The sequence below is a fragment of the Lagopus leucura genome, unplaced genomic scaffold (genome assembly GCF_019238085.1).
Source record: "Lagopus leucura isolate 7727_CA_CO unplaced genomic scaffold, USGS_WTPT01 Super-Scaffold_100002, whole genome shotgun sequence".
NCBI lineage: Eukaryota > Metazoa > Chordata > Aves > Galliformes > Phasianidae > Lagopus > Lagopus leucura.
The window spans coordinates 1,471,250-1,497,298 of record NW_024962263.1 but is presented as its reverse complement, the minus strand read 5'-3'; the positions used below and the strand labels follow the sequence as shown (position 1 = coordinate 1,497,298).

The 26,049-nt window shown below is 44.3% G+C and overlaps 1 protein-coding gene across 4 annotated transcripts in view; it reads left to right on the top strand.

The window, feature by feature from the left end:
• The window catches only part of KCNG2 (potassium voltage-gated channel modifier subfamily G member 2), a 63,823-nt gene extending 38,109 nt beyond the window's left edge, over positions 1-25,714 (top strand). For all 4 annotated transcript variants that reach the window (XM_042869469.1, XM_042869467.1, XM_042869466.1 and 1 more), the window contains exon 3: positions 24,289-25,714. In XM_042869469.1, the coding sequence (XP_042725403.1) occupies positions 24,289-25,098 (810 nt within the window). In that variant the 3' untranslated portion in view covers positions 25,099-25,714. The remainder of the gene's footprint in view (positions 1-24,288) is intronic.
• The last annotated feature ends 335 nt before the right edge of the window (positions 25,715-26,049 follow it).

Genomic DNA, 26,049 nt, shown 5'->3' with positions numbered 1-26,049 from the left:
TATACCTCTTAATCTTCACCAGTTTGCATAGATGGCTTTATCTAACAGATTTATTTTCTGTTACTGTTAACAAGATGATAAACTTGCTGCTGTGGTTATAAAAACTAGCTTTGCTTGAGACATAATACTTTGAAGTGTTAAAAGCTAACAGATCCATTTTCCTTAAAAGTACTTTAACATACTGCTTTTAATGAATTCTCAGCACCTGACTGTGTAGAACACATTTAAAAATACTTTGATGCTATAGGCGAGGTAAAGGGCAGGGAAGCTGGGGCAGTAGTGTAACAGCAGAAACAGTAAATGTCCCAGTTTTCAGACGTGTGTAGTATTTTCAAATGTGATCTGTGGATGCTTCATGCCCTTGGAAATCAAGTCTATGATTCAACAAATTTCCTAAGGGTTTATTGCTTTAGTCGTGGATCACATTCCTAGGATTAGCTGTATGTAGGCCAATGAGAGCTCATCTGAAGACTGATGGAGAAGGGTGTTTACATTTTCATTAATATGTGCTAAAATAAGTTTGGGGTGAAAGAGTTGGTGGTGTCTTTCTTTAGTTATTATTCAAATCTGTCAAAGATGCTGAATATTCGGGCATCTTTTCCAGCTCCACGGTCATTAAGGTGGTTGTGAAATTGACCTACCACCGCAGTACTTCATCCAGTTGAGTTCTGTCTGTTAACTGAATGCTAAGCTCTCCTCACAGTCGATTTTTCCTTGTGTGCTGTCATCCAAGCGCTTGGATGCTCACTGCTGTTAAGAGAGTGGTCATTAACTGACAGGAGACACTTAGTGTTTTGTGCTGTTGAAAGTAAAGAGCATGTTGATGGAATGGATCCAGCAATTCCACAGAATCCCATGCTGCATTTGACTGAGTGCTTCATGTGCAGTTAAACCCCACTCTCCATTTGCATGCTCAGGTTAGGTATCAGCTGAGCTGCATGATTTGAACCGGACTTACTCAATAGCAGCAGTTCACTCCAAGAAAAAAAAGCACATTTGGCATGTTGCTTAACGATTGAGTCATAATAAGGTCTTTGTTTTTAAGGCTTTTTATCATCTCAAATGTGAGGATAGCTAAACTAGGCACAAGTTAAAAGTTATATTGTCCTCGTGAATAAGTAATCTTTAAAAATATTATTTCCAAAATGCATGCCTTTTACTCTAATTAACTAGAAGTGCTACAGTATGCTGGATTTTTAAGCACAAGGGGTGTTCTACTGTTGAAAAGTGGGGTATATTCAGTGTTTAGATGTCCCTGGGTTTACGTGAGAACTGAACAGTTGCTGCCAGAACGATCAATTAGAGGATGGGTGCCTTACGTTTTTACAAGTTATCTAAACATGAGTGGGGACTATCCACTAATAAAATGTCTTGTACAGTAATAAAAAGGATAAAGCAAACATGTTACTGGAGTTCTTGGTAAGCTGGAGCCATTAAAAGCACATTTTCATACAAGCAAGTACAAAATTATACAGTGAAAATGAACGCCAGTTTGCTCTCACGAAAGTGGAAAGTCTAAAAAGGATTTAGAGGAAAAGCAGCTGAAGGTGAGTTCCTACTGCAGTATGAAGTCAGAAGGGTTAATGTAGCCCTTGAGTAAGGAGCAGTTATTAGAAGCCAGAAGATTCTGTGGCTGTATGTGGCACTGGTGAGACTGACACAAGAATAATGCAGTCAGTTCTTGCGTTCATTTTCTGGTAGCTTTTTCATTTAAAAAACAAAAAAAAAGTATATATATTGATAGGAGAAGCTGTGAAAAAAACTACATGTTAGACATCTGGAGAAAATGCCATACAGTGAGGAGCTTAACGTTTTCGTTTGTCTGGGTTATCAGAAGGAAGATCGTAGGGTGACCTGATGAAGCAAAAAAAGGTTTTTGGGGGGAGAGTGAAAATATATCAACTAGAAGACCTTCAAAATAAGCAGAGAAGGGATGTGTGATTCAAAGCTGTAACATGATAGTTGCCTATGTTCAGTATTACAGTGATTAATTACTGGGGCAGACGAGGAAGAGAATTAGTGAATCTTGTATGTTTTTATGTTTTCAGTTCAAAGCTTGATGCCCTTCTGGTTGTTAGCCATCAGCAGAACACGTTCTACTTAAATCAGAAATAAACTACGAATTTCTCTTCAAGTTGCAAAGGTCAAATGCTTGTGATACAAAGGAGGTCAGAGTAAATGATCTGTTTTTCTGTGCCCTTAGACTCCAAAAGTGCAGAACTCCTGTAAATAAGCCTTGTTCTCCCCTTTGCATGGAGAACAGTGGGCAGAGTGGAAATTGTTTTTTATTGAGACAAAAGTATTTGTGTAGCACGAGGAGTAGGTGAACGATCACTTTTAACATAGCTTATTTGATGTAATGTTCCTTGCCTGCTAACTGGGTCGGTGCAGGTCAGCTCTGTATTTGAATTGTAATCAGTTGTGCCAGGAGACAAGCATGGTGGCTGATTTTTGTCCTACACAAACGAATGTAAATTTCTATGGAGATGTTCTCAGCTTCTGGCAGGCTGGGCAAGAAGTCAGGCATCTCCCATGTGGAATGGCTTGTAGAATCAGACCGAGGCTGCATGTCATCTGTGCATGGTTCAGCAAGCCAAAGTACCTCATCAAATAATAGTTGGAGAGAAGAGAGCTCATACGAATTCAAAGTCATGCTAATCATCCTAAGTGGTGTCCTAAGTACTCTGTGTAAAATCTGTGCCCAGGGATAGCCATTTGGTCTGATTTTGCAGTCTCGTAATTAGAAGAAAATGTATCTGCATTCCTTCCTGCTAAGGAACAAACAAACAGTCAATATTGCTTCAAGGACACGCAGTACTCAGTGTGTACATTTTCCAAGCTGTTTGGCTAGAGTTATTGTTATGGTTCTGTCAGAGCTGTCCTGATGGCACTCTGGTTAACAAGCAGTGGTCTTTTCCCTGAGCTGGCATTTTCTGGAAAGCAGGAGGTTTATATGCCACCCTATGCCCTGTTACTGCGACAGGGAAAGAGAGGAACCAATAATGAACAAAACATGTTGAAGTACAATTTTTCACACCCTGATCTTTCAATACGATGTGAATGGAGCAGCTGTAACTCCCAGTGATGTTCTGCAGAGGTGCAAGTGACCTCACACAGTTGTAAGACCTTGAAAGACTCAAGTAGTTAACAAGTGCACGAGGAAGTTACTTTATGTGTGTGCTTCTCTCTTAAAATACAGAAGAAGAATCAGTCAGACATGTTGTTAATTTCATTAGCTGCTCCAGATGTTCTGGATGACAGTGACAATCCCTCATGGTGAGAGTGTGGGAGGGGTGGTGTTCTGTGCAGTGTAGCCATTTCATTCCGATTAATGGCTGCCTTGGTTCATCTCAAATGTTACTCTTTTCAGTTAGTCATCAGATTCAAGGCAGAATTAAACGCTAAACGACTTTTGACTTACCAAACACAGACATGCATTTGGGCTTTTTGTGGTTGTTAGCTTTTATTTACTGATTAAACAAAAAAGCACCAACCCAGTGATGTGCATTATTCAATGCTTCCAAAAATATCAGGATAGAGAAGTGGCTTAACCAGGTTGCAAATATATTGTGGAAAAAGCTTTAAGAGCACATTAAGAGCTGAACAACCCAATGACTTTAAGAGATTAATCTGAAAGGAAGATAGTCATCATGTTAGACTCTTCATGTTCTCTTGATGAAAACAGAAATTTATCCATTTCTACTTGAAAAAGAAAGCTCCCTCCTCACAAAAAAAAAAAAAAAAAAAAAAGGTGATAAGCACAGAAATTAACATCAACCATTTCATCCTAATTCACAAAAGCACTGAGCTTAATCATTTGTAGTGGTACTGTGTAAAAGCAGGAGAAGAAAATCAGATGGTAATGGTACTTCCTCCTTCACTGTGCTTTCTAATGTATTGGGAAATGCTAGTCTAATTAGAGATGCTCTGATAGGAAGTTACAGTTCAGTAACCTTAAGCTGAAGAACATTACAACAAAGAGAGAGATTCATAAATAAGTTAATAATATCTCATAAAGAAGCCTGAAGCTACTTAACCTTCTAAGCTTAATTTACACACTGTGTTTCAACATTCATGAGAAATAGATAAATTGTGAACACTCATTTTAAACTTGTGACAAAAGATTTCATTTTGCAAAGGTAGAGAATTAATTTCAGACAAGGTTAAGAGAATGTTGTGTAATGAATTGCCATGATAAGCTGTTGATGTGTGGACTGGACAAGCAGTCACTGAGGTGGGTTGAAAACTGGTTGAACAGTTTGGGCCCAGACGGTGATCAGTGTTGCAAAGTATGGTTGGAGGCAAGAAACAAGTGGTGTGTGTTTGGGGTCAATTCTTGGTCCAGCCTTGTTCAACATCCTCATTAATGATCTAGACGATAGGTCAGACTGTACTTTCATCAGGTTTGCTTGTACAAAAGCAGAAGTTCTGCTGACACAGTACTGTGAGGCGTGGGTGATATTCTGGAGAGTCGTTCCAGAGAGTCTAGATGAGCCCATTCCAGAGGGTCATCTAGAGGAGACAGGCTGGAGAAATGAGATGGCAGGAACCTCATGAAGTTCAGCAAGGGGAAGCAAAAAGTCCTGCAGCTGGGGAGGAACAACCCCAGATGGTAGGACATACTGAGGACTGCGCAGCTGGAAGGCGGTTTGACAGAAAAGGGCATAGGGGGCCTTGTGGACATGAAGTTGAACTTGAGCCATCAATGTGACTTTTCTGCTAATGGTATCCTGGGCTTCATTACCTGAAAAATTGCCAACAGGTTGAGGCAAGTGATCCTCCCTTCTAATTAAGTGTCGGTGATGCCAACCCCCAGAGCACTATGTCCAGCTCTCAGCTCTACAAGAGAGTACAAGAGAGATGTGAAGCTACTAAGAGTCCAACGAAGGGCCATAAAAATGATGAAGGGTGTGGAGCATCTGTCCTAGGAGGAAAAGATGAAAGAGCTGGGACTGTTCAGCCTGGAGAAGGCTTAGAGAAGTCTTATCAATGTCTATAGAACCCTAAAAGGAAGGTGCAAAGAGTAGAGGGCTCTTTTCAGTGGTGCCTGGTGACAGGACAAGAGGCAGTGGGCATAAACAGGAACAAAGGAGGTTCTGTCTGAACACCAGGAAGCACTTCTGCACTGTGCGTGTGCCTGAGCACTGGTACAAGCATCCCAGAAAGGTGGTGGAGTCTCTCCTCCGTGTGACAGTCAGATGCCACCTGGACATGGGCCTGGGCAGCCTGGCTTAAGCAGGGGGAATTGTACCAGCTGGACCCAGGGTTCCCTCCCAGCCTTAACCCTAATGTTGATTTGAGAGGAGTTGTTATCGGTGATGCTTTCTGTCCTAAGATTGCCCTCTGAGGCTCTGGAGTGAAGCTTTCCACTTCCGTGCAGTTCTTCATCTTGCACTTTGTTTTGTGACTATTCAGCTACTTTTCTGCATGTGCTACTGAGGTATTCTCAATTTTAACTCAGCCAATTTGTGTTGCATAGATAATTTGTTACCATGAATGAAAGTAATAAAATTATAAATTACATTTTTCTTTTCTTTGTGGAATAAACTCTTAAAGGAATAGCCACATAGTGAATATAAAACATGTATTTAAAAAAAACTCACTTATGGAATTGTGAATAACTATTCATAGTATATAGGCACCGAGGGTGACTTTTTATAAATAGAATCTTAAGGAATTGGACTAACTTATTTCCCCAAGGATCATGCTTCATGCCATTTTCACAGCTCTCCTGTTTAAATGCAAAAGCAATGAGCTTTGTTGCTGCATTGTGGTGGTGAATGGAGTGAAATCCAGCTGGTGACCGGTTGTGAGTGGTGTTCCCCAGGGGTCGGTGCTGGGGCCTGTCCTCTTCAATATCTTTATTGATGACCTGGATGAGGGCATCGAGTGCACCCTCAGTAAATTCGCAGATGACACCAAATTGGCTGGAAGTGTGGATCTGCCTGGGGGTAGCGAGGCCCTACAGAGGGATCTGGACAGGCTGGAGAGCTGGGCTGGAGCCAATGGGATGAGTTTCAACAAGGCCAAATGCCGGGTCCTGCACTTCGGCCACAACAACCCCAGGCGACGCTACAGGCTTGGGGCGGTGTGGCTGGAGGACTGCGTAGAGGAAGTGGACCTGGGGGTATTGATTGATGCTCGGCTGAACATGAGCTGACAGTGTGCCCAGGTGGCCAAGAAGGCCAATGGCATCCTGGCTTGCATCAAAAACAGCGTTGCAAGCAGGAGCAGAGAGGTGATTGTTCCCCTATATTCAGCACTCGTGAGGCCGCACCTCGAGTACTGTGTCCAGTTTTGGGCCCCTCACTGCAAGAAAGATATTGAGGCCCTGGAACGTGTTCAAAGGAGGGCAACAAAGCTGGTGAGGGGTCTGGAACACAGGCCATATGAGGAGAGGCTGAAGGAGCTGGGAATGTTCAGCCTGGAGAAGAGGAGCTCAGGGGAGACCTCATTGCTCTCTATAACTTCCTGAAGGGAGGTTGTAGTGAGCTGGGGGTCGGCCTCTTCTCTCGTGTCATTAGTGATAGGACCAGGGGGAATGGTTTCAAGCTACGGCAGGGGAGATTCAGGCTGGACATGAGGAAGTATTACTTTTCAGAAAGGGTGGTCAGGCACTGGAATGGACTGCCCAGGGAGGTGGGGGAGTCACCGACCCTGGGGGTGTTCAAGGAAAGACTGGATGTTGTGTTGAGGGACATGGTTTAGTGGCAGCTATTGGAATAGGTGAACGGTTGGACTGGATGATCTTTTAGGTCTTTTCCAACCTTGGTGATTCTATGATTCTATGATTCTATGATTCCACATTTATGGCATCTGTACTTGTCCCCTACATTGCTAGTTTGCATTTTATATTCACTCTGCACAGTTTGCCACAACTAGGTGGAGTCCAGAAAAGACACAGTAATTTGGTTACATTTGTGACTTGGCTGTTCTACAACATCCTAGTCAGTGAAGTTCCTGTGGACTCCTAGGATTCATGTTTGCTTTCACATTCACATGCCTTTACTTAGTGGACGTAGCACTTGTAGCATTGCAGTGCTGTATTTCAACTAAATGTGTTCTTTTTTCTTTCATAAGCTTAAATTAAGTTTTCTGCTCAGATGGTGCTTACTTAAAAAAGGCCAAATTATGGGTTTCGAGTATCCTTTACCCACAGCTTTAGTCATCAGAATAAGCAGAAGTTTGTTTTGATGTTTGCGTACTCAGTCTTTGTCAAGGAGGGAAACTACACTGCACTGCACTCATAAGAGAAGCTAGACTGTATTTACTGACATATGGAGGTCACTCCAAAGGTAATGCCTCTAGTTTATTTCTATTAAGACTTCTGTAGATAAAAAGACCACAATAATACTGTTTGGTAGAACAAATTATCAGCTACATAACACTTTATAAATATAGTCACCATTAGCTATGCATTTCAACCAGTGATGAACAACTGCATGCCATGCTTGTAATAGTCCAGCTGTAGCAAGAGCTTGTCTTTCTCTATCACCACTGCTGAAATGCACCACCTCACTGTGATAACATCCACTGTTTGGTTTCCAGAAATGTTCAGCAAGCACAGATGAATGTCAGTGGGTGCCATTTTTACCAGATGGAAGAATTCAGTGACACACCTTTGCTTCATGCTCATTTCCACATCAGACACCATTTTGTCAGACTGCCCCTCTGCTGCCATCTGCTGCACAGCAGTAAAATATAACAGAGTATTGGCAGGAAAGTTCAGCCTCCACAGCCATCATACCAACATCTGCCTCTGATGTTATGGTCCAACATAATAATGTAACGTAATGAAATAGGAGGCATTACTTTTGGAACAGCCCTCACGATATGGATACAATATAGTGATTTAGCAAACCTTAATTGTAAGTAAGGCAGACTTAACAAGATTTGAGATGGCTGCATGCACTTTCTACAGCACAGACATGCTCTCACAGGAGAGCATCCCAGAGTGGGCACCTCCTTGCTTTCTGAACGCTTTGAACCACAGAGGTGAGGAGCCTTGGGTGCTACTGGATCCAGCCCTCATCCCAGACGTGGTTGATGGTTTATGTCAAAGGGATCACATGTGTAAAATCAATCTAAGATATGATTTAGCAAAGCTAACTAAGACAAACTATCAGTCACTTACCAAAGATATGTATTGGCAGGGAATCTTGATGTCAGTGTGAGGGATCTCTGTGCAGGTGTAACCGGCGCGCAGGGAGATCCTGCATGCAGCCTGCTGCCATGCAGGAGAGCTCAAGGGGCTCTCGGGCTTCTCACTGTTAATGGGTTTAGATGATTGACTCATAGTCATAGTTTGCTTGATTGGTCCTCAGCTGTTGAGCCGTGTATCTGCTGTCAGTTCTTTTGTCCCTGTCTGCCTCCTCCCCTTCCCCCTTTAGTTTGAGACAGATTGGTGGTTGTTATCAGTACTGTTGCTCCTGTGCAAGGCCTTCTGTACAAGGCCAGGCCAAAGGAAGGAGTTGAGGGAAGGTGAGGCAGGAAAAGCATACCATCACCATCTACCTCATATAGTTTTTATCTCTTGTTTTGTATTGTCTGTACTCAGATTATGAATGCATTTTCATTGCATTTCAATGCATTTCATGCATTAGCCTGGGAACTAGAGCTCTAAGCAAGGAATATTTTAATTATTATTTTCACTGAAGAAGCCATCTTAGATCATACAAGATGCACTTCTTAGTCTATGGTATCCTTACTACCTGAGACTGATGAGCAGCTGCAAGGTTCTGCGGTGCAAGTCTGACTCATCGTGATGTGGTCTCCCAGCTCCTAGCTGATGGTTAGAGAAATTTGCTGTGCTCGTCGCTTTTCACACAGCTTAAGTTTGACTGACAGCAACTGAAATTGATGAGGTTTGAAAGATAAAACGGATTTTGCTTTTGTGGGTCACACACCTAGCTTTAAAATCAAGTAGTCAAGGACCTTGGCAGTGTGCAATCTAAACCTTAAATGTTGAGTTATGTGGGGTTTTTTTTTGGTGTTGTCAGCATCTTTTATCTGGCTCCCATGGAACCTGCTATGCCCTCCTCCACCCAGGCCTCCAGCTGCCTGGAAGGCACCTGGTCAGGTGGCACACAGCACACCAGCTTTGACAGCACTGGTCTGAAATAACCCTTCCCCTTTTGCAAGGCTACCTTAGGATGCTAACAAACAGAAAATGGTTTAAGGAATGATTAGTTATTCCTGATAATGCTTGTGTGGGCAGAGTGCTGCAAAGCAGCTGGTATTTAGTCATGGCTACTTTTGGGGAGCTCTCTCCATTTCTCTTTCTGCTTGACTTGGCTGCTTCTCATGGAAGAAAAGAGATTAGAATAAGGATTTCTACAGTGTTCCTTCCCCCGAAAAAACGTCAAGCCTTCCTGCCTCATTCAGCTAATTTAAACATCAGCAGACATGTCTAATTGTTTTGTCATGGCAGCCTCATCAAGATGAAGTATAGGAAGCAGTCACAGTAAAAAAAAAAGAGCTGAAATCTTTGTGTTGTAGCAGGAGTGTTAGGAGAGCCTGAGAGTTCCCTTTAGACTGCAGGTAGAGCATGATGCTGTGGAATAGCTTTGCACAGAGGCCCACAGTGGGACACTCTGCTCAAAATTTCCCATCACAACAAAATTACAGCCTGATCTATTCATACCATGGCCCTTACTAATTTAGGGTCTCACAGCTCTTAGTAATTTAGGGTCCCACAGCAGGGTCTGGAATATCTTCTCCTGGGTAAAGAGATTTATGTTTTTATGGGATAAGGAGCTGCCTTGGAAGATTTTGAGAACAGGAGGTTACTGTATAGACTTTGAGAACCACCTGAGAATCTAAACAGTGTTTTAGGCTTAGAAGTAAAAAAAATGGAGAGAGCATTTCTTTGCACTGTTAGCTTGGGATGGAGCAGGAGTTAAGATAAAATTCCCATTGACTTGTTAGTAACTGCAATGCACTAATGAACTCTCTCTGTCTACAGAATATCTTCTCATGAATAAATAGCAGGCTCAGGTTTTCTTTTAAATGCTGTATAAGTGTGCTGCATTATGACATTAGTAAGAAATAATTAAACATCTAAGACTCACCTGTAAAAGCACTGGTAGCTCTGCCGAGGTATTAACTGGTTTGTGTTTGGTACAGTGTGGCTCCCCGAGCAAAATGTGCTGGGTTTTAGTTTCTTTTAAATTTCTGTGGCTCTACTGCCATAGGTATCTGTACCTACCAAATCTCCAGCTAAATCAACCAGGGAGTCTTTGGAGCAATTTCATGGTAATAATTGCTTAGCCTGCAGTCATGTTTGTAAAATTAATACAGCAACTCACGACAGTCTGTGTTGTAATATCCTCAGGGTACAGCAAATCTTCTACTCTCCATAGATTGTGCCACTGCCTTTTGCAAAGCAGCGTGTGCTGTGTAGTAATACTGAACACAGTCCTAGTGTTTTGAAAGAGAGGAATGTTTTATTTATGTGTAATAAAAATAGCATCTCGATATTCACCTCAGAACCCCAGGGCATGTCACCATCCATCCCAGAGGTTTGGAATGAAAGAAAGCAACCAGATTGATGTTTGGCTAGATCTCATGTATCTAGGCTGGGGCAGTGAACTGATTGATGTGCACAGCACTAAAGCATTCGAAATCATACTTACATTTTCATTGCTTGAAATGTAGTGATTGAGATGAAACATAGAAGTTCTTGAAGTTGAGAAATTTGTATAGCGTCCATGGGGACGTTAAAATTCAAGACAAATTAAGATTGGAGTGGCATACAAATGGGACATTTTGCAGTAGCTTTTATAACAAAGGCTGAAGAAAGGACTATAAAAAATCTCTAAAGGTGAACTTCAAAAAGGTAAGCATTACATTAGTTCCAAATAAACCATGAAATACTGGGTGCTATCAGCAACACTTTTGAGAACAACAGCATAATTAATTCTAGTCAGTTCAGAATAATACTCATTAGTCAAAGTTAATGACACAGTTTTTGTAAGGTTATGAAGTTTCCTGAAAAAGAACTTCTGACGGAGGTACTTTTAGTTCTAGTAGTAGTGCTACATAATGTCCTTGCTCAACTGAAATGGCATTTCTTAAAAACTTATCTCCAACGTTAAATGCTTTGCAAATTTCTGTTAGATCTTAAAATAGCAGGCAGATAACATGAGAAATTGTCACCTGGTGTACGTGGAAAGACATGCAGCTGCCTGTGGTGTTGGCTTAGAGCTACTTAGGTGTTTTGTTAGTGGTTTGGGAGAAAATGTAAAATGTTTGCAAACAAAATCTACACAAAGCATAGAAACAACCCATCAGGCAGGTGCTAGAAGTACCTGACTGTAAACTGAGCTGAATTGGATGGGTGCCATGGGGTGAGTTTGGCCCTCTGCTAGCCGAATCCTGGCAGAGGAGCCCTGTCCATCCCTGGCAGTGCCTGCAGGGCGTGCTGCAGGGCCTGGGGCAGACTGAAGTCCAGGCTTCATACTTTGGCTTGCAGGTTCATTCACGAGCAGAATGCCTCAGCCACAACAGACTGTTCACTTGGATAAATCCCAGCCCTCTGACCGCTCTGGCATTCCCATGCAGGCACACCTGCATTCTCCTTCTCCCTCTGCTCCAGCTAAGCCTGGATACAAAGAGGAAATACAGAGAATAGTGTGAAGGTCCCAGTGCTCCAGTGCATCCTAAGTTGTGACTGGAACTCAGCACACCATGCAGAGATGATGACAGAGCAGAAATTCCAGCACCTTTCTCAAAAGCCTGCACACAGTTTCTATGGGCAGAAGCTCTGGATGTTTTCTCCCATCCATAGTCAGCTGCCTCTGCACACAGTGCAGCCTAATCCTAAAGTAAGTCATGCAGTTTTTATGTTCTGCTTCAGTGTCACAGAAATCTGTTACCGTTGTCTTGAGCAGAAGAAAGAAATACGGAAAAGCACAGGCTTTCACGGTGGTCAGATCCATCCTGCAAAAATTCATCCACTTCACCAATTCAGGAGCGCAGCTTACAGAGTTTCAGCACAAGGGTAATGCAGGAGCAGATTGCCAGCTGTGACTGAGCCACTCCCCAGCAGGAGAGCCAACCCAGCCAGAGGCAAGATGTGCAAATCCTTCACTTGCTTTCAATTAACAAGATAAAGGGAAAGAGGGGAAAAGAACAGGCTTGAAAGAAAGTGTAGGAGGAAAAGAGCAAGCCTGACTCTGCCCTCCTTTTCTCCAAGTTGAAATAACAGGCACCCCCAACCTCTGTGGCAGCTTACAAAAAAACAGTAAAAACTAATGTGGATCACTGAAATAGAACCAGCGATGAGTGGGAGGCAGGAGGAGAAAAGCCTGTAAAACGAATTGAAAGAAGGTGAAGAAAGGGAAATACTGGGGAAAATAAGAGGGAAAATAAACTTTAAAGTGCTGTGAAGAATCGGTTATTGTTTTTAATCCTATTCGTAAGTTGTAAAAATGTTTGTGTATGAGGGCGAAAATGTGGTGTGTGTAACTTGGCAGCAGCTCATCACCACACAGCCATCACTCCCCACCATGGGGTGGAGGACAGAATTGGAAACAAAATAGAAGTCGTGAGTTGAGATAAAACCAATTTACTAACACACAAGAGAAAAACAGGAACAGAAATGTGGTTATAACAGCAAATGTAGGCGCAATGCAATTACTTGCTGACCAATTAACAGCACCAACACGAAGGCCACCAGCACTGTGAGGTCTCACCACCACCCACCAAAGCCAGCAGCCCCTGATAGCAGCTCCCCCAGCCAACTGCCACAGCAATATTGCCCTCTGTATGGCATCATGTGCTGTGGAGCAGCCCCTGGTTCAACTCAGGCCTCCGTCCTGGCTCTGCCCTGCCCCTGCCCTGCACCATTGTGGCAGCAGCCCTGGATGTGCTCCCCTCACTCAGCAACAAACAAGACATTGGCTGAAACCAGGATGAAAAACAAGACTGAGATTTTTTAGTGTGTGAGGCAGGCTTGAAAAAAAAAAAAGAGGACAATGCTAGGCTTAGGAAGCTCCCAGCTGTATACACTGCTTGTCTGTTTGTGAGTACAGCTAGAGACAATAGTACTGTTTTTTCCCAGATGTTAGGTCAATGGGAAAAGTTCATAATCCTACTGCTTTGTAAGGCAGCTCTGATTCTCTCACACTCTTCCTTTCAGAGGAAAGCATTAAGTCTATATGTTGTTACTTCCTGCATAAACTGTTCAAACTGCACGTAAGTGTCCTTGGCAAGTGCTCAGCCCCACACTGGTTCTGCAGTGTTTTGATATATGCTGCCAGTTACAGGAGATATCTACCATCTTAGCACTGCAATCCTGTCATGTTTATGAGAAGCAAACGTGCTCTAAATGCTAAGTGTCATTGCTCAAGTGTTTTGAAGCAAGGCCACAGAACTGTGTCTGCCTTGTTTTCAGAATGCTAGAATAGAAATTACAAACTAGGATTCTCCAGAAATCAGGAGATGAGTTTATTTGCAAGGTAACTGGGCTTCTACATATAAAAACTCAGCAATTTCAATCAAGCATTTACTTACGTTTTGCTGCCATTCATTGTGACCTAGACAGGCTGAAAAATTAGGTGGAAAGGAATGGTTTGAGGTTCTACAAAAGCAAGAGTAGGGTGCTGCATCTGGGGAGGAATAACTGTATGTATCAGTACAGGTTAGGGGATGACATGCTGGAAATAAACTCTGCAAGAGGGATCTGTGTGTCCCAGTGGGAAGTATGGCAACCACGAGCCTGCAGTGTGCACTTGTGGCCAAGAAGGCCAATGGTATCCTGGGGTGCATCAAAAAAAGAGCAAGCCTGCACGTCAAGGGAGATTATCCTCACCATGTGTTCTGCTGTGGTGAGGCCACATCTGAGTACTGTTTCCAGTTCTGGGCTCCTCAGTTCAAGAAGGACAGGGAACTTCTAGAGAAAGTCCATTAGAGGGCTACAAAGATGTTAGGGACCTGGAGCATCTCTCTTATAAGGAAAGGCTGAGAGTTCTGTGGCTGTTTACCATGCAGAAGGAAAGACTGAAGGAGATCTTAGTAACACTTAAAAATATCTGAAGTTCATGTATCAAGATGATGGGACCAGTGGTGCCTGGCGACAGGACAATGGGAAATGGATGCAAACACAGAAGGTTCTGAACAAACATGAGAAAGAACTTTTTACTGTAAGAGCAATGGAAAACTGGAACAGGCTGCCCAGATAGATTGTGATGTCACCTCTGGGTGGGTATTCGAGACCCACCTGGGCACATTCCTGTGCAACCTATCCTAGAGAACCTGCTTTGTCAAGCAGTTAGACTTGGTGATCCGCAGAAGTCCCTTCCAACCCCCAGTCACAGTTCTGTGTTTCACTGGTTCACTCACCACAGACGTTCTTGAACACAGAGGTTGTAGGTAACTAGATATCATTAATAGCTTACTTATATCTTAAACATAGCCACCTATGGGCAAGTAAGATGGGGATATCAGATCCCGAGGCCCAGCTTTAGCAGCTTTAGCAAAGGGCATCATTTATTGTGCTAGTTGAAAGTTACAGGAATATATGTACGTGAAAGTGAGTGCAGTCCCTTGTTGTCATGGGTTACCCCCTCACGCATTTCCAGAAATGGAGAAGCTTCATAGTAAAATGTCTCAAGGCTTTCCTGATCTAGCAGGAGGGCTATTTTGGAACCTTGTCTTCTATAGTTCAGATTCTGAAAGCTGTTCTGTTGCTATTTCCTCTCCTGCTAACACTGTCTTTTAGGTTAATAATAACCATAGAAACACAGAATTGTTGAAGTTGGATGGGACTTCTGGAGGCCAAAAAAGTCCAAACCCCTGCTCAAACAGGGACAGCCAGAGCAGGTTGCTCAGGACCATGTACAGTTGGCTTCTGAATGACTTCTCTGTGCCGGCAGCTCGTGTGAACTGAGCAGTCCTTCTCTTCCCAGCTCCTACCTCACCTGCTGGTTGCCATTACTTCCATGGTAGCACTGCCCATTCAGTGAGTCGTGAATAACATTGGCTGCTGTAGCATAACCAGCCTGCATGGGAAGCTTGAGCCATCCTGTTTGACTTTGTGCTGAAGGGGACTTAGGAATGATAATTAAGGATTAAGCAATTAAAGGTTAAGCAATTAAGCAATGGGAGAATGAAAAGAATTAAATGCCGTTCCGTGATCTGAGCTGAGGACTATAAGCAACCAGGTAGCTGATGAAGATGATACTTTCAGCTAGTCCACACAGATCTGAAAAAGAACATTTGACCACACCATTAAACAGCGCTTCTCTTCATAGCCTTGGTGTATGTAGTCCGAAACCATGCCTCTTCTCAGACTTCATTTGATGATTGCATTTGTCTGTTCTTAAGACATCATCCTTCTGCACAAGTGGTTTTTGAACAGACAATATCCTTTGCTTATGTGTTGGGACTCAGTGAGCTCCACATGAAGATACTGGTTGTTTTGTGTATGTGTGTTTATTTGATAGGCAAGAACTTGGTGTCAGGACTTGTGTCAAGGGCAAAGACTGACAGTTGTGAGAAGCTGTGGGTGTTCAGTATAGTGAAGCAGATTTCAAACACTAGAACACCAAAGGAATACAAAGTGAGGGGATACTAGCTGCATGAAGTCACTAGGCAGTGAGAATGCATCAGAGCCTTCAGAAGTATCCTCTAGGAGGTTGTTCCCCGGGTGCATTGCTCCTCCCTAAGTTCCAGCGTAACCCCTCCATCCTTCTGTGCAGTGTGATCTGGCCAGGAGATAGATAGCATCAGCTGGCTGCCAGGGCACAAACCGTAACCACAAGTCGCTCCCAGCAATAGCCACAGAGTCTGAGGAGTTCTCAGTCTCGAATGTCTTCCTCTCCGGTCTCTGTGTGTGTGGTACTGTTCTGTTAGATAGGCATCTGAAGAGCTGGGAAGTTGATGATGTTCATGGGTATTTATGGTCTCTTTAATTCTTCGCATGCTGCGTATTCTTTGCATTTCTTAGGCTTAGATTGCTTTCCATAAAGCACAGCCAGATAACACAGTGCCCTCCAACAAATACTGTTGCTTTTTGAGAAGTGGATTTTAAAAGTGGGTGCAGGTGTGAGAAAAGCTGGTTGAGAAGACGTTTTGTGCACCTGCAGTACTAGTTACCTGCTTCCATTCTTCCCAGCAATTCATCTTCCTCTGATATTCAGATATATGTGCCTAATCCATGTTCAAGAGGACTACAAGATTGGCAGGGAAAAAGGTTAAATGGGTATCTTGGCTCTTATTGCTTAGAAACCTCCAGCACTGACTTTGGTTGTGCAGTTTAGAGCTGTGATCACTGTACCACAGGGTTTGGAAGGGACTAAGATTAGCAAGTCCAACTCCCTGCTAAAGCAGGTTCCCTTATAGCGGGTCTCACAAATAATTGTCCAGACAGGTCCTGAATATTTCCAGAGAAGGTGGCTCCACAGCTCTCTGGTGAACCTGTTCCAGAGCTCTGTCACTCTGACAGTGAAGAAGCTCTTCCTTGCATTAGTATGGAACTTCCTGTGTTCTGGTTTATGGCCAGTAAATGCTGTTAAGATGAAGCATGAAAGCTGAGGCACCTCCATGGCCCAAAGCAGCAGGCTGCCTGTGGATGGAGCACAGTAACTCAGCGCTGCTTCGCTTCTGGGGCCTGTGCAGTCTCCTGGGTCATGAAGGCCACCTGTGTTTGTCTATTTATTTTTAGCCTGTTTGGTCTGCAAGGGTGGTCACCGACTACCTCCACATAGGGATAAACTCACGCACACGGTATTCTCGTCCCTCCGGTCCACCTGCTGGACCTCTTCTGAGTTTTCTTTTGGCAAAGCCATTTGGCTGCATAGTTGCATGTACGAGGAGTGGTTTGAGACACTGAGGCACGCGGAGGTAGGCACATCTCAGTAAGCTTTTATATTCAGACTCCAGTTGAATAACACGACATGCCATTTTACAAAGTGGTTTGTCTGGCTTTGGGTTTTGGCACACCCTGAGTACTTTCTGGCACTTGCCACACCTTTCAGCATCTCCCTTATTCCTGTTGGTGTTTCATGTTTATTTGCAGCTTCACCAGCAGAATAAAAGTTACAGGCTGAAAGGTTTTGAAAAGTAGTGATTTGGGGCTGTGTTGTATCGGGGTCAAAAGAAATCCAGAGAAGAAGTCTGAAGTCAGTATAGGTCTTGCCCTTCTCCTCCTTATCCGTAATGCTATCTGGGAGCAGTTGTACAAGAGCTATCTCATATCAGTGATACCACTAAAAGCTGTTCTTGACAACCCTCCCCTATAAAGGCAAGACTTTCATTCCCTTTTCTAGCAGCTGGATGAAGCATAAGCTAAGCTTTGGTTGCAGATCAAAGTGTCCACAGCAGGAAGCAGAGAGCTCTTCCGTGGCCCCTTGGTGACATCTCAAACAGAAACTGTTACTTTGAATTCACAGCCAGAGAACTTTGAGGACAGACTGTGCAGCATCTGAATCTGAGCCCAGGAGTACAAAAACTGCTCACAGCAGGCAAGCTGCAAGTTCAGACTGACCCCAGCTTTAATGGCCAGTGTACCAAATGACAACAGTGGAGTCTGCAGCTGGTCAGCAGGGGAGAGAAGCATGCCAGTGCCTTAGGGCAGAGGCTGCACCGTTCCAGCACTTCAGCAGCAGGTAACTTAGTGAGTCAGGCATTTATCCGTACTGTGAAAATCGGCTGGAGAGTTAGGTCAGAAAGTCACTTTCCATCAAGATTTTTTTTCTCATCAGAAAATGCCAGCATGAGTGAAATCTTTGGGTTTTCTCCGTGTGTGTGCAGCTGGTAACGATGTTGATTTTGCTGGAACATTTCTCAGGAAAGGAGTCTTCATTTCAGAATAATTCGTGGGACAAGAGAGGACCATGACGCAGTGCGGCAGTGCCAGGCTGTGGCAGAGCCCATAGCAGGTTTCCACACTGTCTGCTTCAGAGCAGAGCTGGCTTGCTTACCTGCCAGGCAGCCACCCCAACTATTGGACTGCTGCATTGCTGGAAGTGTGTTGGGGAGAGTGGAGAGGAGAGGGGCATTCATCCTCTGTCTGCAGGCATTCAGTGAAACAAGAACTTCACCTTCACCCCCACATTTGGCTGGGCTGGGGGCTGCCTCTCACTTTGTGACACTGCAGCCGGGTTACAGGCACACTGTGTACAAGGGCCTTTCTCAGCAGCTCTCTGTGAAGCTGCCCTCCCGTGCTGAGACCTTGGTTACATCAGAACTTCAAGTTCCACGTTTCTGTTAAATAACAGTTTGATCTGGCACGCACAGAGCAGCATTGAAAAAACATGACTCGAAAGGCAAGGAGAAGAGAATCCAAATAACCTTTCAGAAATGCCATTATTTTAAAGCTTATGTAAGGATATTTGGATGCAACTCTTCCCATGATTTTGGCATTCTTTCTTAGTATATATGTTTGATAAGGAGAGAAATCCCTCTCTATAGGGGCAAAGAGAATGGGACTGAGACTTCTTCCATGAAGGTACTATGGAGCTGCTGACCCTACAAAAATGTGTTCAAAACTACACAAGAACTGAGATGGAGAGAGGTCATCTGACATTTGACATCTGTTCATATCAGAGCGGGGGAGATGGTGTCACAGCAGGGGAGATTCTAGAGAAAAGTCAGCATTTGTTCTCAGGAGAGACCAGAGGACAAAGCCAGGATCAAGAAGTCATGTAGCAAAGTCCAGAAGTTGTCATAGGCACAGTCCAGGGCTGTGCTAGTGACAGGGACCCTGCACCCAAACCACAGCACTTCTGCAGACAGGCTTCAATGAGCACCACGCAGAGCAAGGAGTGCAGCTGGATTTGAACTCTGGTGACACCAGCCTTTCTTTTTGTAATTTTCTCAGTAGTTCCTTTGGCAAACAGAGTGTGTCCCCAGAAGAAAGACTGTGGTTGGCTTTCTGACAGCAAATTTCTGTAAATCCTTGTGAAAGAGGCACTTTAATTGAACTGCACAGAATTACCCACTAAAACCTTTCTTTTTCTGTGTGTGTGTCCTGAATTGACGTTAGCATATGGTGCCAAAATCTGTGCAACTGCAGATAGGTTTTTACTATACCATTGGGTTTTGTAATCAAAAACCTAGAACACAGTTGAATTACATATTGTACACATGTGTAAAAAATTGTTGGTCTCTTAACGCGGGGAAGGTGTAATGGAAATATCTTCCGTGCTTGCAGTGTGTTGTTGATTTTTGTTTTCTTGTTCAGACATCTAAAAGACAAAAAGAACTGGACAAAAACTATAAGAAAATGAGTTTTTTCTGTGACCCATTTTAATGAAGCTAGATACAAAAGTGTAACCAAAAAATGTATCAGATGACAAGGCAAAGAAATCTGCTCAGTTGGAATGAGAGCAAGCAATTTCACTCAGAAGAAGCAAAAAGCAGCATGTTGTGGTTTATGTGCATGCTTATTGCCGTGGTATGACTTGACATTTTTTTGAGAACATGCAGTTTTGACACAGATTTGTTTTGGGCAGAGCGCTATCCAGTTCTCTTCAGACTCATTCTTTCTGTGTTCCCATCACTAATTAATTATTGGTTTCTGTTCTTCCTGTATGTGTGTTTCTTCACTTTTTAATTTTGTTTTCTTGAGTGGGAAAAGAACTCAAAAACCTAAGCAGAGTGGCTGGACTCCTGAATACATAGATAGGAGTTCTGGAAAGGAAAATTACTTTTTTTCCAGTGGTGTAATCGAAGGGAAAAAAAACTGCAAAAGCAGCTTCAGGCAAAAGTGGCAGAGCACAAAAAGCATGAAAGGTGTTTTTGCTGTTACTGTTTGTGATTTCATGTGAAGATTGGTTTGAGTCATACCTAGATGCAATTGAAGCACAGTCCAGGGAAGGAGATGTTTAATTAAAAACAAAAAGGCCTCTGGCAAGTTAACTGACACACAGGTCTGCTTTCTAAGACCTGCAGAGATCCTCTCATTCTCAGGACAGCTATCAGACAGAGCCTGCCCTGCTCAGATTGCAATAGGTTAATAATGATATTGGGAGCGAGTAGCACTTTGCTGGAGGTATTGGCACATTAGCTAGAAGAGGGCATTGTTCCATCGATTGAAACCATCTCTGTGGCAGAGCAGTATCGCTCCGCTCTGCTGCGACTGAACATCACAGCATCCACAATGTTTGCTGCCAGCTGCAGGAAGTGGGGAGAGTGGGAAAAAGCCATAGGCCACCATCAGCTCTGGATGGAGTATGTTGCAGCTCTTTATTGCAGAGATGAGTGAAGATACTGGTTTTGTTCTACTGTGCTGGATGATCCAGACCTCAGATGCAGCCAAGCCTTTCGTGCTCCACTGATGAAGCTTGCCAGGCTGCTCCTGTGCTTGTGTCTGTGAGTGACTACAGGAGGATAACAAAGTTGCAGTTTGTGACCAGGATAAACGTGTCACAACGTAGGAGGGCAGATAGAGTCTTATGGAAGATGTCTCCACTGTTATTCCATTAATGAGGAACAATTTTCACTCCTGTTTGCTCCCCCACCAAAACTCATACAGAAGGACTCCAGAGGGTTGCCTTTCTTTCTGCACAAAGTGGAGACTGTGGGGGCCAGCTAGATGCCGAAATAACCATCAAACATCTTTGCATCTTTGTAGGTCTATTCCATGCCTAAATTATACATAGGCTTCTCTGACCTTAATCGTTGAATGTCAAGAAAACTGTATGCTGCACACGTCAGAATGAAGAGCACCACTTAGATCTCTTAAAGCAAGCTACGTTTTAGCCTCCGTACCTGGTGGTGCAGGTAGTGATGTATCCTTCAGAGAAAGTAGATGTGCATTTCGGATTTTCCTTCTTGCCACTTCTGCTGCTTTGCTCTAGCCAAATTATTCTGTGGGTTTTCTTCAGAAAGTCTAAGCTTGATCCTTTTCTGCAAGTGCAAGGATGGTATCAGGAGCTGTGATTCAGCTGCAAACATTGCCCTCAGGTGTGAGATCAAGCATATTCTGATAAGGGATCCCTAGGCAGCAGGGCTCTGAGACAGCAATGTCTGGTTTCCTGATAATGTGTTACCACAGAACAGGTGGAGCCCTTCCACTGACCTTGCAAGCTTTAGCTCTGGCCCACAGAGCCAGATTTGTGCAGCAGTATGAAAGCATCTGAGTTCCTTATCTAATGAGAAAGACTTGCAGCATAGTTATGATTGATGACAGAGAAGTCCCTAAGAGCAGCATGTTTTGTCCCATATGTTAGATTTGTTAAAAAGAAAAGTACATAGGATCAACTAATTCTATGATTCTTGATTTTTTCAGTGAGGCAGATACAAATTCTAGTCATTGCATCCATCAAAATTGGAGAGGAACTTCAAAACTCTGAGCTACTACTCTAGTACAACAAGATTCTCTCTCCTGCCTGCAATATGCTGAAGATCTTGGCAGCAGTTTTTTCAATGGGACAAATAATTTTTCTTTCCATAACAGCATGACCCCTGGGAAACAATGGAATGTGTATCATGCTAATAGAAAGTGGAATTAAAAAAGCCCTACAGTCATGGAATCATAGAAAGGTTTGGGTTGGAAGGGACCTTTAAGCTCACCCAGTTCCAACCCCCTGCTACAGGCAGGGACACCTCCTCTAGACCAGGTTGCTCAGAGCTCCATTCAGCCTGGCCTTGAGTGCCTCCAGGGAGGGAGGATCCACAACCTGTCTGTGCAGCCCATCCCAGTGTCTCACCACCTTCACAGTAAAGAATTTCTTTCTAATATCTAGTCTAATAAATCCACCCTTTTCCAACTTAAAGCCATTTCCCCTTGTCCTGTCACTACATGCCCTCATAAAAAGTCTCTCCCCAGTTTCCTGTATGCCCCCTTCGGGTACTGGAAGGCTGCTGTAAGGTCCTCTGGAGCCTTCTCTTACCTGAAGAGCCCCAGCTCTTTCAGCCTGACCCTGCAGGGGAGGCACTCCAGCCCTCTGATCATCTTAGTGGCCCTTCTCTAGACCTGCTCCAACAACTCGACATCCTTCTTGTGTTGGGAGCCCTAGAACTGGACACAGTTCTCCAGGTGGGGTCTCACAAGAGCAGAGCAGAGGGGCAGAATCCCTCAACCTGCTGGTCACACTTCTCTTGATGCATCCCGGGATACGGTTGGCTTTTTGGACTGTAAGGACACGTTGCTGGTGTATATTGAGATGTCAGCCGACACCCCCACCTCCTCCTCAGAGCTGCTCTCAAGCTGTTCTCCACCCAACTTGTGTCTGTGTTCACTGGGTTGCTGCAATCCAGGTGCAGGACCTTGCGCTTGTCCTTGTTGAACTGCATGAGGTTGGCATGGGTCCATCTCATAAGCCTGTCCAGGTCCCTTTGGATGGCATCCCTTTCCTCTAGCTTGTAAATCTTTATAGTGTTTACTACAAAGACCGTACATGCAGGCTCTGAAGATTCCTTTTCACATTGACATCTCTCTATTCATTGTCTCGGAGAAGAGCGCCTCAACATTTTGGGATATGTCTTGGGGTAACAAGTCTGTTACACCTTTGTGATGGCACTATTGCTGCTGACAGTCCTGGAAGCAGGCGTCCAGTCACACCCCCATGCTGGGAGAAATGCTGTATCTAGTGAAGAAAGTCCCACCTCTCCTTTGCTGTTATGTTTCACAACAAGGATAAAACAGTGTATGAACACTTAAGGGGCACTGAAATTAGGATGTGTTGCTGTGCAGTACAAATTTCCTCAGCTCTGTGTAGCAAGAAAGAAGACTCCTGTGGTCAGTGTGCGGGCAGAACTGTTTGTAGTTCTGCTAGATTCGTGGATTGTCTGGTGGAGAACTGGAGAACAGCTTGACGCAGCCTAACTGCTCTTTAATAAGATTTCATTGCTGCAATTTAGCATAGCGGGCAGAATGAGGTTTTATGTTTGCATCTAATCCCCACTGCATTCACTGGGAGTTACATACCCACTCCTGTGCATGAACTCCTGCAGGGTCACAAGAGTGTTCATCAACTGTTCCAAGTCAGAATAGTTCACCAAATAAATACACACATCCCTTAGATAAGTACACACTTCCCTTCCTCTCAAAGCCACCAGCACATTAACACTTTCATGTGAGCGTTTACAGAGAAAATGGTACTGGCCCTATAATTGTGCATATAAAAATGTATTTAGAGAAGCTGATTATTATTTGGTGGGAGTTACTAGCAGCAAAGTAGCAGAGAATTACCACAGTATTTCCATTGCTGAATTAACAGTCAAAGAACAGCCATCATCACCATCATCACTGTTCAAATGCTCCAAAGCTAACTTGCTTTCAGGGTTTGTAACAAAAGAACTGGGGCTCTGTTTATTTTCCCCTAACGGAGCTTGTGGCACTTTATTCCAACACTTTTCTACCTCAGAAAGCTTGAAGAGGTCATCTTGGTCCAAAGAAGACTGTAGAGAGCAGGTCTTAATGAGGAGCAGCTTTGGGAGTTGGGGTTATCTGCTCTAGAGAAAAGAAGGCTCAGGAGAGCCTTAAAGGACGTCATACCAAGTCAGAGGTTGGTCTTTTCTCGCAAGTTGCAAGTGACAGCAACACAAGAGGGAATGACCTGAAGTTGCACCAGAGGATATTAGGAAAAAACTTCGTCACCGAAAGGGGTGTGAAGCTTTGGAACAGGTTGTCCAGGGAAGCAGCTGAGTCACCATCTCTGGAAGTATTGCAAAGATGTGTAGAGGTGGTGCTGAGGATGTGGTGTAGTGGTAGGTTAATGGTTGGACTGGATGACCTGAGAAGTCTTTTCCAACTTAAATGCTTCTGTGATTCTGTTATTATTTCTTACAGGTTTCAAAATTAAAATGGTCTGTCAAGTTCTTTGAGAAATACCTACATTTGTCAGTATAAGCTTTTTACTTTAGGGCTAGTGGGCTAATAACTGCTCACCGTCGTTTCAAAAACATTCTATATTCTATGAGCGCCACAACAGAAATGCTGTAGGTGTTTATGAGCCATTTGCATGCAATTTATTGGATAAGGAAAGGTGGAATCTTAAATTTATCAAAATCTCTGAGTTGTGTACTAATCATTAAAAAATGTGGAAATGAAGTGTGAGCCACCAGCTTTTCAGCAGGAGGCTGTCTGGCTGACAGCTGAACCATCACACCAAATTCATGGCAGCCTCCATTAACCTGTCCTGCAGCCAAAGTCATGGCTAATTGCTCTGTTTTTCCAGTTATCAATTCCAACTGCTCTTAGTAGAGATGATTATAGCTTAGTAGCTAGCAATTTGTATCCTGGTATTGGTACTTTTAAGAACTACAGCTCTGCTTCTTTGGTTTGTTCTCTAACTAATTTTTTTCCTATTTTGTTTCTCCTGCTCCTTTTCCCCCCAGGGTGAATGTTCACAGAAGTGCTATGACATCTTTGTGCTGGAGACAGTGTGCGTGGCTTGGTTTTCATTTGAGTTTCTCCTGCGGTCCATCCAGGCAGAGAACAAGTGTGCTTTCCTGAAAACCCCGCTCAACATCATCGACATCCTGGCCATCTTGCCTTTCTACATCTCTCTCATTGTGGATGTGGCTTCCACAAAAAACAGCAGCAAACCTGGCGGGGGAGCAGGGAACAAGTACCTGGAACGAGTGGGCCTGGTGCTGCGCTTCCTGCGGGCGCTGCGCATCTTGTACGTGATGAGACTGGCCAGGCACTCACTGGGGCTGCAGACTCTGGGGCTCACTGTGCGCCGCTGCACCAGGGAGTTTGGGCTCCTCCTGCTCTTCCTTTGCGTTGCCATGGCCCTCTTCTCACCGCTGGTGTATTTGGCTGAGAGCGAACTGGGAGCCAAGCAAGAATTCACAAGCATCCCTACCAGCTACTGGTGGGCTGTGATCTCCATGACCACCGTTGGCTATGGGGACATGGTGCCTCGTAGCATCCCCGGACAGGTGGTAGCCCTGAGCAGTATCTTGAGCGGTATTTTATTGATGGCCTTCCCAGTCACTTCCATCTTCCACACCTTTTCCCGTTCCTACAGTGAGCTGAAAGAGCAGCAGCAGCGAGCAGCAAGCAGGCAAATGCACCAGCTGGAGGAAAGCACGAAACTCGCAGGTGGCGGCCGTTCCCAGTGGCTCGCTGCTGCGTCCCCTCCAGATGCTGCCAGGGAGGGCGGCCGGCCAGTGCTGGACCAGGAAGCCAAGAGAAGTTGACTCTCCACGGCTAAAGAAGTGAGTTGGCAGCACAAGAAGCAGTGAACGTGAGGGGAAGGATCAATCTGCAAACAGAAGCCCCCAAACTGCATATATTAGGGACAGACAGACACGAGATTGTCCCTTAAGAGCAACTTTCAATCTTAGGGGCTCACTGAAAAGTGTCCCTAGAAACTCTATCAAGTACAGCTTTGCTCCATCGCTAACTGTAGGGAAGCTCTTTTCTCCTGAGCACCTGTTTTTGTGAGTCCCTGGGAGCAGCCAGCCAGGAGGCCATAAGGAAGTGGCACAGTGTGGCCGGGTGCTGCTGCTGGGCAGTGAGCGTGCCACCACCCTGTGCCATGAAAGTCTGTTCCAGCAGCCCTGCCATGGAACCCGAGGAACGCAAAGCTCAGACAACCAAAGGGATGAGGAGATGAGAAGGACAGAAGGATCCCTTCAGCTTTCCAAGGGGCTTGGTTTGCTCTGTCTTAGAAATGAGCACTATGGTCTGGGCTGCCAGCCGCCAGCTCCAACCCGTGCTGCTGCTCAGTGTGCATTATTTAGTACATACGCGTACTTACCACAGTAAGCTTTGTATCTTAGCCCATGACAGAAATATACATAGACAATCTTCCTGACTATGGCACTGAATGTTAAATTGTTGGGTTCTTTTTCTTTGCTCACTGTAGAATGTAACAAATAGAAATCACGTTTCTCCACCTTCTTCTAATTCTTTCCATCTCAGAAACATATTTAACAGATGAATAAGCCTCAAATATATGCAGCCCAAGAAGGGGAGGGCAATATTAAGTCAGCAGTGGCTTCCAGCTCTGCATGATCTTCCCTGGCAGTGCTGTCAGTGATTGCAGCCGTGTACAAGCAGGGCTGCTCCAAGCTGCAAGAAGTCAGTGTAACTCCTCCAGTGAGCTCCGGCCCGAGCTGCAGTGCAGCAGCTGAGACCTGCAGTAG